Below are 11,957 nucleotides of genomic sequence, written 5' to 3'. Positions count from 1 at the left end.
AAAACGTTATTGCATTTGTATTTAAAATAATAACTGTGTCCACTTCAGTCTATTGTCGTAGCACTGCCAACCAGCTCTGTCGTGAGTGTCAGTCAGCTTGCCTCCCTCCTCAGAATACACTCAATAACATCAACAACCCCAACAACACCTCATGGTACTGACACCTATTTAGAAACAAACAAACAAAAACCCCTCATTTTTAAAAAGGGATAGTCAGTGGTCTGAAGGACAGTTTATTTCAAACAAAGATGGCAGGTGTTGGGGCAGAACGAGGGAGAACACCTCTAACAGAAAAGCAAACAGGAAGTTCCTCAAGTTAAAAACAATGGCAGTGGAAGAAGCTATGGTTCACATATACAAACTGCTGACCTTGATTATTTACATCCGAACCTTACAAAATAGCATTTCAAGTCAGCACTGAAGCCGGTGTTATTAGTTTTTGTTACAAAACATTAAAGCTACAAACTTCACATTTTTAAATTGTACATCAGCAACAGCATTTAAGATTTTTTTTTTCTCCAAGTTGGTCTGAGTGCAGGTTGGTGGAAGAGACTTCCCCCTAAACCCAAAGAACATGGATTCCAAGGATGATGAAGGTAATCCTAACACAAACAGTGCTCAAAAGAGGGGCAAGGAGAGTGATGGGTGTGGTCTGGGCAGAACAACTTCCCCAAAATAAAGAACTGCAATCTTCAGAGGCCGCACAGCATGCTGGGAAGGACAGTGGAGTAAGAATTGGCTTAGGCCACACTCTGCTGGTGGACCTCAAAGAACAGTTTCCTGGGCCACAGAATGAAGAGACGCCCACAGCTCTCAGAGCTACCAAGCTCTTGAGTTCGCTCTGTTACTTCACAGCTGTCGTTTCACTTACGCTGGAGAACACATCCACATGAAGCTCTTCATAATAGTCTGCTACCAGCCTCTGAGCATCTGCGGGTCTAGAATGAGGCCATCTCTCTCATTTCTGACATTAGACGGGGGTACTGAGTATTAAATGGTAAAATAAATTTCTGGCATCTGCCAGGTGCTACTCTACAGTATCAAAACCTTAAGACTCAATGCCTGAGGCTTCAGATTACTTCTCTCTATCCACTAACCTAATAACCTTTTTTAATCCCAGCCAGTCAAATTTTCATCCAATTAATTGAGGTTGAAGAAATAAAATATATAAGAAAAATAAAAAATGGGAATGTGCTTCAAATTTATAAATGGGAACACAACTCATATATTTTTAGAGACAATGAGGTTTTGTTTGTTTGTTTGTTTTTAAAAGAAATGTTAGGTGTGGGTCATGGCTTCTTAGAAGTAGAGAACCCAGAGTTCTCTGGAAGCCTGAGTCACAAATGCTCAAACTCCAGGGAAGCAAGAGGTGATTCCTGGGACTTGGTTCTCCAGGAAAGAATGGCTCGCTCCCCTGCCTGTCACTGGGCAACACACGCACCTTGCCAGGAAAGTTTGTTAATCCAGAACAACTGGACTGCCGGGCGGCTGACTGCTGTACCAAGCTGTGCGGTGCAGACAAGCTCGAAACCAGATAAACTCCAGATCTAGGTTGACAGCGGCAGAATCGGCACAGGAGAAACTGTTTCCCTGTGCTGGATCCTGCTTCAGAAGGGAGCCATGGGCTTTCTTCTTGTGTCTGGCCAAGCCCAAAGCACTTTTCTTCGAGAGGGAAGAGCTCCGGGGCTGGGCTGTTAAGCAGCAAACATTATGCATGCCCCGTGCACTGGGTTTTTAAAAGCTTACTTGACTGGGGGGTGTGACTGTTAATTCAACTGGTTTTCAACCTAAAAAAAAAAAAAAAGCCACTACTACTGAGACTTAGTCTTCATGAGAAGCAGTGGTCACTTCGTTCTAAGCACTGAGGACTTTCCTGTGTCTGTGACTAGCCATGTGATGCCATGGACCCAGACCCACAGTGGTGTGGGAAGGGGTCTTCACACTCGTCCCATCCTATGAGACATAACCTGATGAGCCCACAGGATCACTCTGAAACCTGCTCAGTGTCTGACACGTGCTCCCCGGGGAGTGCTGGCTGCCATGTATCATTCCAGCATGAACTGCAAACTGGCTTCCTATTCTCTCTGCCACACAGCTCCTTTGCTAGCCAACTCCTGCAGACCAGCTGCCTCTTGCATTTTTTAAAGCTTGCTTTAACTGCAAAGAACAGAATCTGGCCACAGAGGAGAACATCCCCTTCCTTTTTATCGACTCTCAGGTTAGGGAACAAAAGCAATTATGGAGTTGGATTTCAGCATCCTCAGGTGCAACCCAATCGTGGCTCCCATCAGAGAGAAGAGATTAGAAGAAAATAAAAGGGCAACTGTCTTTCCCAGTTTCTTCAGACTGCAGTTCTGAGCCAAAGGTGCAGGGCATAACTCTGTAAATGTCTGCTGCAAAGTCCTCTACTCTGCTTCCGGCCTTCCATGAGTGCTTGCCTGTATCTGAGGGACACTGCAAGGAACCCATTGGTATGCTGAGGCTCCTCTGGGGACCCTTTCCGTAGCAGCTCAAATACCAAAGGCAAGGCAAAGTAGGAGTCACCGGGACAGCTTGAAGGACTCCGGTAGTTTTGTTCTCTCAGTGAAGAGGCTCTTGGTTCAATGGTCCAGGAATGGAGGCCTGAGTTCCAATCCCTGCTTTTACTCTAACTTGATTTGTGGCATTGGCTATGTCACCTCTCTCCTCATTTTCTCACCTGCCCAATACAAGGTCAGACCATTGACTGCTATAGTCCCTTCCAGTTCTGGCATTCTGGGTCTAACTAAGCCTCCTATAAGCAAGCAAGCATCAGACCCTTGCCAGAAACTCCACAGTGAGTGAAAAAATAAAACAATGACATAAATTGAAAGTGGACCACAAAAGCAATGCCCTTTACCCTGTATGTAAGAAATGCAGAGCCCAATGCTATGGGCTTTCCACATGAACAGTGAGATCTTCACAAAGCCTTTCCTTTGTCTGGACTGGACACAGCCTTGTTTGCTGGAGAGTTCTTGTTGGGCTTGTCCTTTCACCAGATTGTGTCCCCTCTTAAGGCACTGGGCAGTATCTGGGATGTGACTGTAGGCAGCCGGGCGAGTGGGGATGGATGAGAGGCGCTGAAACAGCAAAGGCTAATTTGCAAAGAGGGTGTCGGGCTTCTCTCAGGACTCACGGAGCAAACTCAAGTTCTCCAGGCCGTTCCCTGGCGTCCATATGAGGCTCGTCACTGTGGTGGCACAACTATCCCAAGATTAATTTTTCCAGGCAGTCCTGCAATGGGTGAGGTTGACTCCAGGGATTCGGTGACCACCTAAGTGCCTCTGCTCTCTTGTTCTACAGTACCATTACCTCACAAGAAAGAGGCAAGTGTTTGAACCTGTACCTGTACAGAGACACCACCACACAGAGTGGGGAGTCTATTTATAATTTATATATATATGCATATTTATATATTTTTTAAAAAAGTCTTCCAGAGAGAGAACCAAAAACTATTACAAGAAGGAAAACAAAAAGAGATAATGTAAAAGTTTCCCAGCTATGACTCTACTAGGAATCTCTGTTCCTGGGATCTAAAATTCTGAGTTAAAGGCGCCAATACAAACCCTTCAAGACATAGCAGGCCTATGTAAATACACACCCGGATGGCACAATGACTGCCAAGGTAGCCCTTCCCACTGGCGCATTCCTGAGCTCACAAAGGTGCTGTGGAGAAGTGACAGCGCAGAAGTGTTGGCTAATAGGCGTGAGACTAGCAACCAGAAGCCACCAAAGGCCTGGGCTGCTGTCGTCAGAAGTTCTGTTGCCTCCTCTTCTTGGCTTCAATAGCATCCAGGATTGGCTGCCGCTTGGACCGGTACTTCTGCCGGATCTCTTCCATTTCCTGTTCCATCATGGGGTCGAGGGCCGAGAGCCTCTTCTGAAGGTCCTCCACAGTCCAACTCTTAAGCTAGAAGAGAAGAGAGGACTGTCACCAAGATGTCTACACTGAGAAGCCCAGCCTCCTCCAGCATCCAGAGGGAAGGCAGGCAGGAGGAGGATACTGCCAACAGAGTCAAGGGGTAGTGAGAGCTGGAGAGTGACAACTGGCTCCAATGATCATGCTTCCCGGAAAAACTTTAAAGAACTGTTTTGATCTAATGTGCCCTGAACAAGAGGTAAAGTGCACAGTCATTATATATAGTAACTCACTGTATGAAAACTAATGGCTGCTTCCCACTTCCTGCCCAGTCCATGAGAGGAGCAGGGACAGTGCCCATGACTCTCTCTGAAACTTACCCTGGAGGCCACTATTCAGTGCAAGTGAGCCACCTCCCCTGCCACCACCACCCCCAGTGTCATGCACAGCCACACTAATCCCCACTAACATTCACTAGAATGAAAGTAAAGCCACGCATTCTGTGTGGGTCATCTACACGAGGTTCCTGAACATATGGATACAACCTTTGGCTGGAGAAACCCTGAAACTTCCAAGGTTAATATTAAAAACAGAGAGAAAGCATTTGAAATGTAAATTAATGACAATGGCTAGTGCTGACATGATGAGCTCTGTGACCCAAACACACTGACTCCAATCTTCGTAAGAAAGGATAAGAGTGTTTTGTTGGCCCCATGCTACAGGATGGACAAGCCAAGGAGGAGTGATTAAGTAAGTAACCTGCCCAACATCTCCCAGTTAGTAAGTGACAGCATCAGAACACAGACCCAAGCAGGATGGCTGCACAGTTCACGCTGAGCCAGCTTTGCAGAAAGGCAGGCCAGGCCAGGCCAGCCCTTTGCAACAATTCGTGTTTCAAACAGGGGTCTCGCAAATGCCAGGAGATTGACAAGTTATGGTCTTGGGCTGGTGCGGCAGCACACAGCAGTAAGCCTAGCACTTGGGGGCACACAGCTGTCAGTCCAGAACTTGGAAGGAATAGGCAGAAGATTACTGAGAGCTGGAGACCAGCCTAATTCATACAGTCAGCTCCAGGCCAGTCTGGACTACAATCTACCTATCTCAAAAGAAAGACGGAAAAGAAAAGCAATTTCCCAGTCTCCCTAAGCTGCTGGTCACCACAGAAAGAGGCAGTGAGGTTTCATCAGGAACACCGTAAGAAGGAAGCCAAGTCTGCTTCCCGAGTGTGAAGAGTTGCTGATTTACACAAGAGCGGCCCCAGCTGGCAGAGGTGCGACTGAATGCCATCATTATCCACACTGGGCGGTAAGATCCACTCTGTTGCTCCTAAGAAGTACAGTGTTCCTAGAACTCAAAGGCTCACCCAGGCTCACAAGGGCTCTGTTGTGCACCCACATTTATAAACCTATCATATCCCTCAGTCAGGCCCTCCTGAGGCCTCCACAGGAACGCATTACAGAAGGTGGGTGAAGGAGCCCCTTTCTGCCCACCTTCCTCAGGAGGCAGGGTGTGAATGAGTGTTACAGTGGTCTCCTTAGAAATGGCTTAGTGTGACCTGTCACCACAGGAACTTTCTTTGGCTGGTTTCAGGGAAGTTTTCCGAGAAGTGAGAGGGGCCTACCAGTTTAAGATGAAAGGTTCTTTATAAAAAGAGAATGGAAAGACTTTAAGGCACAGGGAAATGCTGGAAAGCTGGGCTGAAAACTGTCTTTTTTTCCAGGCTGTGGTTTTATGCCACCTTGGAGGCTGATGTTTTTGGCTCAGGGACACCCTGAAGACTGATGCTTACCTAGGCTTTAGTGTTTTCAATTCTTCCTTTAAAATAAAATACCCCAAGCCCAAAACTGAACGTAACTAGAAGTTAATCCTTAGACCACTGTCTGTGTTGGCTAAGTAACCCCGAAGATGCAACTTCGGGCTTGAGCCGTAGTCTCCTTCAAAAACACAGCCAGTTCTAGTCCCTCCCCAAATGGGAAGTCAGGAGACTCAGGAGACCACGGGTGCCATGGATGTGGCACTCTTGGCTCCTAACTTCCTACAGTGCATGCTTAGCAAATAGTGAGCCCTGACTCAAGAACTGCCAGTGCTCACAGTTGTTACTACTGATATCCTAGTGCAGTCTAATAACCTTCCATATGCAAGCTGTTCTTCAAACCGCTGATTCAAGCAGAATCACACAAAGAAAGAGGGAAAGCCTATTTTACTCATCTGTGTTAACAATACCTAAAGGCTAGTACTTTCCACAAGGTTCACTAGCTCACAGTTGTTTAACAAAATGCTTCACTCGTCCATTTAGGAATATTCACTATTGCGGATGCACAGATACCTAAGTGAGAAAAAGAAAGAAACAGAAGCTACTGTCTTTGTGAAGTTTACATTCTAGTGAGGCAAGACAAGTTTCGACAAACACAGTAGTCAGAAAACACCCTCGTGTCAGAGAGGACGCGTGCTCTGATAAAAGATAGAGAAAAGAAAGAAAGGGAAACTCGGGCTTGGCAGGCAGACACAATTCTCATCCGTGCATCAGGGCAGAATGCAATGGAAACTAAGGCAACTGCGCTGAGAACCTGACTTGCTCTGCGGATGCAGGTTAGCCCCTTTCCCCCTGAAGACCTCTGTCTTCACGTGGCTCTCCGACATCCTCACCAGCTCATGGTGTCTCCATGAACACCTGCATCAGAATCACCCATGAAAATGATGGTCCTGAGTAGCAGCACAGAGCTACTTTAACAGACTCCAGGGGAAGCCCGGCATTTCGGAGAAACTGCTCAAGTATTTCTTATACGTCCCCAGGGTCGTAAGCACAACTCTCCATCTGCCTATTTATCTGCTAGCAAAAAAACTGTTGCTTGATCTAAGGTTCCTTCAAGGTTCGTAATTTCTAAGCCATTCTGCTGTTCTTGATTCAAAGCTGGGGTTGTTTTAACCCAGCCACCTAGAGTCTAAATCAGGGTTGCCTGGAGTCCTCTGGAGCTTATGCTATGCTTGCCTTATAGGACACAGCCAGCAGGGTATGGATGATGATTTGATCACACCATCCAGATACAGATTTTTCTGAAAACAAGCTCAGACAATGGTTTTATGGCGCCAGGTATAGCATTTCACCTTCCTGGTCCTTGGTGACATAAATACATTTCAAATGGAAATCTTACAATAAATATCTGGTTCTGCAGTTTTGCTACAACCAGAATCCAAAGGATCAGATTCTCAAATCAGCAATAAAGTACATTAAGTCAGAACAGTTTTCACCAGCCAGGAGGAACTCAACATGAATATCCCGCTAGGGTTTATATATGCTCTTTGTGCAGAGACTCCCACTCCCATCTGTAATATAGGATCCACCTCTGGACTCTAGATGCCTGATACAGGATAGATCTGGTCCTCCTGGCTATCTTAGTTCCTGGTATCTCACCAGAAATTGCAAGTTGCATCAAAGAGAAAGCTCTAGAGCCCCACTCTGCTTTCCTGCACACCTCACCCTGCCCCTGCTGTCCCTCACCGCCCTCCTGCCCATACGCAAGCTTCAGCAGTTTTATGGAGCTCATCTCTGACATGCTGGTGTTTTCTGTTTCTGCCCTGTCCCTGAGTCCAAGCCACTATCAACCCACAGCAAAAACAAAGCCAGAGTAAACCATGTCTTGTTACCCTACAAAGGCCTCACCTCTCGCTCCAGCCTCACTCCCCACAGCCCTACCCTTTGTCTGGTCTATGGACAGTTCACGTGGGAGTCCTCCAACAGACACACTTTTGCAGCTTCCAGGGTCAAGAGCACAGTCCTTTTGTCATGTGACTTGTGCTCAGTGCATCTGTAGTCTTCCGATTTCCGCTCAGATGTTCACTCCTCAGACATCACAAAACTTTTCTGACTGGATTATCCAGAGGGGCTAAAGTACCACTTAATGTTTTTAATTTTTAACATCACGGTTCAATGAACTTGAATCAGAGGAGAAATATAAATGATTAGGTTAATTTTATTTTGAGTCTGTTGAAGTACATAAAACTTAAGCCATTCAGTCACTTTTGTCAGAACAATACGAATACTTTTGTAAATTCCTATACTCTGTTTCATTTCCTTGCTAACTCCAGAGTACTTTAATTTCATGACCAGGCAAAGGCTGTAGCATGCATTCTCTCTTAAGAAAATACGTCTGCTCATAAAAATACATCTGATTATTTTTACTTTCTTTACTTGTTCTTTCTAGGATGTACGTTCTGTGAGGGAATGAAACCACCTCATCTATCCTATCTGCTAAGCCTTCACTGGCTGAAGAGGTGAATAAGAGAATGAGTTCATTTCTGTTGATGGCTTCCAATGATGAAGTCATCAACCTTGGCACCCAGTAACTGATAACAGCTCCATGTGAGCCTTTGTGCAGGGCACTGGGGATGGGGGCAAACCACACACAAACCATAACATCCTTGAAGAAAACCTTAGTTCAATGAATATTTCTGTGTTTTCTGCTGCAAGTTTCTAGTCTCAGGTCAGCCATGAGTAAAGGGCATGACTAATGTAGGGTTTTCCCTCAGACTAAACACAACTTCTGATATAACAATACTCCTTGGAGAAAATAAAATAATCAAAACCTTAAGAAATGTGACCCTCTGGACAAGACTAAATCAATGGCCACATCACAGCCACAGGCTCATTACTAAAGGTGAGAACAGACAATACACAAATAGGCTCTTGTTCTAAAAAAGCTCTCATTTTAGACGGAGAACACAGAATTAATCTCTTGATCAAGGGCATTTAGGATTTCTGGGGTCACCTTAAGGCTCATCAACACATCAGTCCTGGGTTGATGGAAAAGAACGGGTAGGCAGCATCGATTCTGTGGCTGCACCCCTGCAGTCTCACAGGCGCCCAAACCTCACTGCCATTGCCTTTCCCTGCCTGACTGTGTACACTATCTCTTCAAGGGCCACTTCACCAACCTAAGCTCGGGTGCTGTTTCTCTTAACAACTGCTTTCTGAGTGTGTTTAGATTTGTTTTCAGCCTAAAGTTCAATCTTTAAGCAAGATACGATGTTACCTTTTTACTGGACTCTACACTTGTGCATGTAAAAATATACGAATTACTTCCCTATTCACCATGTATTAAGCACCATCTATTATCTGCTCCATTTAACCTGTCTTTTAGGTAGATACTATGGTTGCTCTCCCTTTACAGAAGAGGTCAATGCAGGGATCTGACACCTCTGGCCCCAAGGATGTCTGCACTCACATGCACGTACCCACACACATATACATATTTTTAAAATTTCATCTTAAAAATTAAAAGAGTAAGGAAGTTGTCCACAATACAAGTTACTGAGAAAAAGCAAGAATTCTGAAAATGAGGCAATGAAAAGTGTGGAAGAGATCCGAAGTTATAAACTGAACTAACATTAAAGGTCAAGTGACCCTTGCATTAAAAATGCTGCTGCTAGAGCTGTCGTGTGGCTTTAGGCGAGTTACTTCACCTCTCTGAACTAGTTTCTTCATCCATAAAACTGTGTGCTTGGTGCTTTGCTGTCTTCTTGGGGAACTAGGAAGTGTCTATTGCGTGAATGTGCTGAAGTGCAGTGACCAGACACAAACCAGTAGGTGAACATTTAAATCCAACCAATCAGCTTTACTACATCTCTACTAAGTCAGGAACACTGTTGGGCAAGACAAATAAAGAGCAAAACATCCACCAGAGGAGTGACTGTTAGGGGCAAGAGCAGGGGTTCTAAGCTGTCCTTAATAGCTCTACAGTAATGGGCAGGTCATCTAGTGTATGACTCTTTACGGTACACACACTAATACCTGGAGCACGCCAGGACAAGTGCACGGGAAGAAGCTACTGCCTCGAACTCCTTGGAGAAAGGAGAAAGCAGATAATAAAACAGGGGCTACAACTGCCTTCAAAGTTCATCTTAACAACACAGAGGCATCTCTAGCAAATACTGATAGGTCTGGCTTATTTCCTCTGGGTGAGACCACAGTGAAATCCTCAGATTCTAGTATGAGGAGCAATTCAGAACCAATTTCCTCTCAAAATACTCTTAGCAACTCTGACTCCAGTGCTTTGAAGCACCCCATGCCACTGTCAATGCACCACTTGGCTCAGATCCACAAAACCTCCAGCTGACGCTTCAGCACAATTAAAGAATTAACAAGCATTACACAGACAATAGCCTATCTGGAATCAACAAGGACAGTGTAAACTAAACACCCAAAAATGACAGCAGAGCTTCATCCTGCCTCCACAGCAAGCTCCACAGTACACAAACAGGAATCTGCAGCCAAGGCACAGGGTTGAAGCCTGCTTTAAGTTCCTTACTTCCAGAAACTCTCGCCTGCATAGCGGACTGTGCAAACAGTATCAGGAGATGCGCATTCCACACACACCATGCCTGAGCACTAACCGTTCTCAGATGCAGATCCCCACTGAGTGGACAGGTTAGACTCAATCAGAGCCAAAAATAAGGATAAAAACCCACCTTTTGGAATTTAGTGAAATTGCAGGAATCTTAATAAAAGCTAAAGAGTAGATGAAGGTATCACTGTGCCACGTCATACCTTCAATCACATACCAGCCTCTAGACACCCAGCCAAAGGGCGCCAGAGATGCTTCCATTCCATGCAAACTAGCTCTGTCTAGAAGCAGGGAATGCATCCCTCATACGATGACATTCCCAAGTAATCAACTAATTCATCAGATGAAGGCAAAAGCAGAGAAGCCAAGGACTGTCTCACAACACATGGTTAGGTAAGCACCATCAACTCCAACAGAACTTGCTCCTTAAATGAAACTTGGAAGAGCTTTAATGAAATATTTCCTCTGATTCAAATAATGGTCATGGGGCTGGAGAGATGGCTCAGAGGTTAAGAACACTGACTGCTCTTCCAGAGGTCCTGAGTTCAATTCCCAGAAACCACATGGTGGCTCACAGCCATCTATAATGAGATCTGGTGCCCTCTTCTGGCCTGCAAGCATACATGGAAGGAATGTTGTATACATAATAAATAAATAAATCTTTAAAAAAAGAAATAAGAATTAAAAAAAACAAATAATAGTCATGGAAAATCATGCTCCCATTAGGCCCTTTAAAATCTTCCTAATGTCATGTGTGGTGGCCTGTGTTCATAGTTCTAATACTTGGTGTGTAAAGGCAGAAGGATCTAGAAGTGGAAGCCAGCTTGGGCTACACAGCAAGACTACTGTACGGATGGGGGAGGGCTGAGTACGTTAGCACACATTTATAACCCAGCACTTAGGAGGCAGGGGCAGGATTGTAGTTTGAGGTCAGCCTGACCTATATAGTGAGATCCAAAGAAAATATATAAATAGAAATGACCAAAGATATGAAGAGATTTGGGGACTTCTCAGGTCTGTGAAAACACTGACCTCTGCACCTCCAAACTTCTGCTAACTTTGCCCTCTGCATAGGAGAATGTTCATCCAGCCTTCCAGCCCTTACTCCAACTTCTCTCTGCCCCCTAATACCTTTCTTTGAAAACTTGAGAACCATCTGAGAGTCAATAGACCAAACACATTCCCAAGCCAGTAGGAAAAAGTTCTTAATAAAAATTTAATTAAGAAATATATCCTTATACTGTAAACCTCTACTTGAAAGTGACACCGATGTCACCGATGTCTTACTGGACTCTCTCAAACACTAGGAAGACACTGGGCTGTTCAGAGGCTTTAAAAGTAAATAATTAATAAATACATAGGCCTAAGAGAACAAATTTAAGTCATTAAATAACATTATATCAATTGCTCAAAACTGACCCATGCATTCTAAATCAAAATGAACAGCTCGTCCAGTGTACTGATTATAATAAAGCTACAAGGAAAATGGACAAAACAGTTCCCTTGGACTGGGATTTACCTCTGTGGACCATTTGTTTTCCATTTATAAGACCCTGGACTTGACTCCTAGCACTCCGAAGAAAAGATTGTCTTGGTCCTGTTTGATTGCAATGCTCTTTAAGATAACCTATTCTAAGAGTAGCTCTGAATGACACAAAAAGTTCATACTTAAGAAGGTCAAACTTTCAGAGGAAAACCTCCAGAAGTTAATAAACACACTAAACACTGTAGAATAAGTA

The 11,957-nt window shown here is 44.7% G+C and overlaps 1 protein-coding gene across 2 annotated transcripts in view; it reads right to left on the bottom strand.

Moving 5' to 3' along the window:
* Window positions 1–212: 212 nt before the first annotated feature.
* The window catches only part of Stk4 (serine/threonine kinase 4), an 88,465-nt gene continuing 76,720 nt past the window's right edge, over window positions 213–11,957 (bottom strand). The window contains exon 11 of one of the 2 annotated variants that reach the window (XM_075962997.1): window positions 213–3,928. In XM_075962997.1, coding sequence (XP_075819112.1) covers window positions 3,770–3,928 — 159 coding nt within the window. In that variant the 3' untranslated portion in view covers window positions 213–3,769. The remainder of the gene's footprint in view (window positions 3,929–11,957) is intronic. The other variant, XM_075962998.1, reaches the window with a different exon arrangement.

This window comes from Microtus pennsylvanicus, chromosome 2 (genome assembly GCF_037038515.1).
Source record: "Microtus pennsylvanicus isolate mMicPen1 chromosome 2, mMicPen1.hap1, whole genome shotgun sequence".
In the NCBI taxonomy this organism is placed as follows: domain Eukaryota; kingdom Metazoa; phylum Chordata; class Mammalia; order Rodentia; family Cricetidae; genus Microtus; species Microtus pennsylvanicus.
This window is presented reverse-complemented; position numbering and strand designations above follow the sequence as displayed.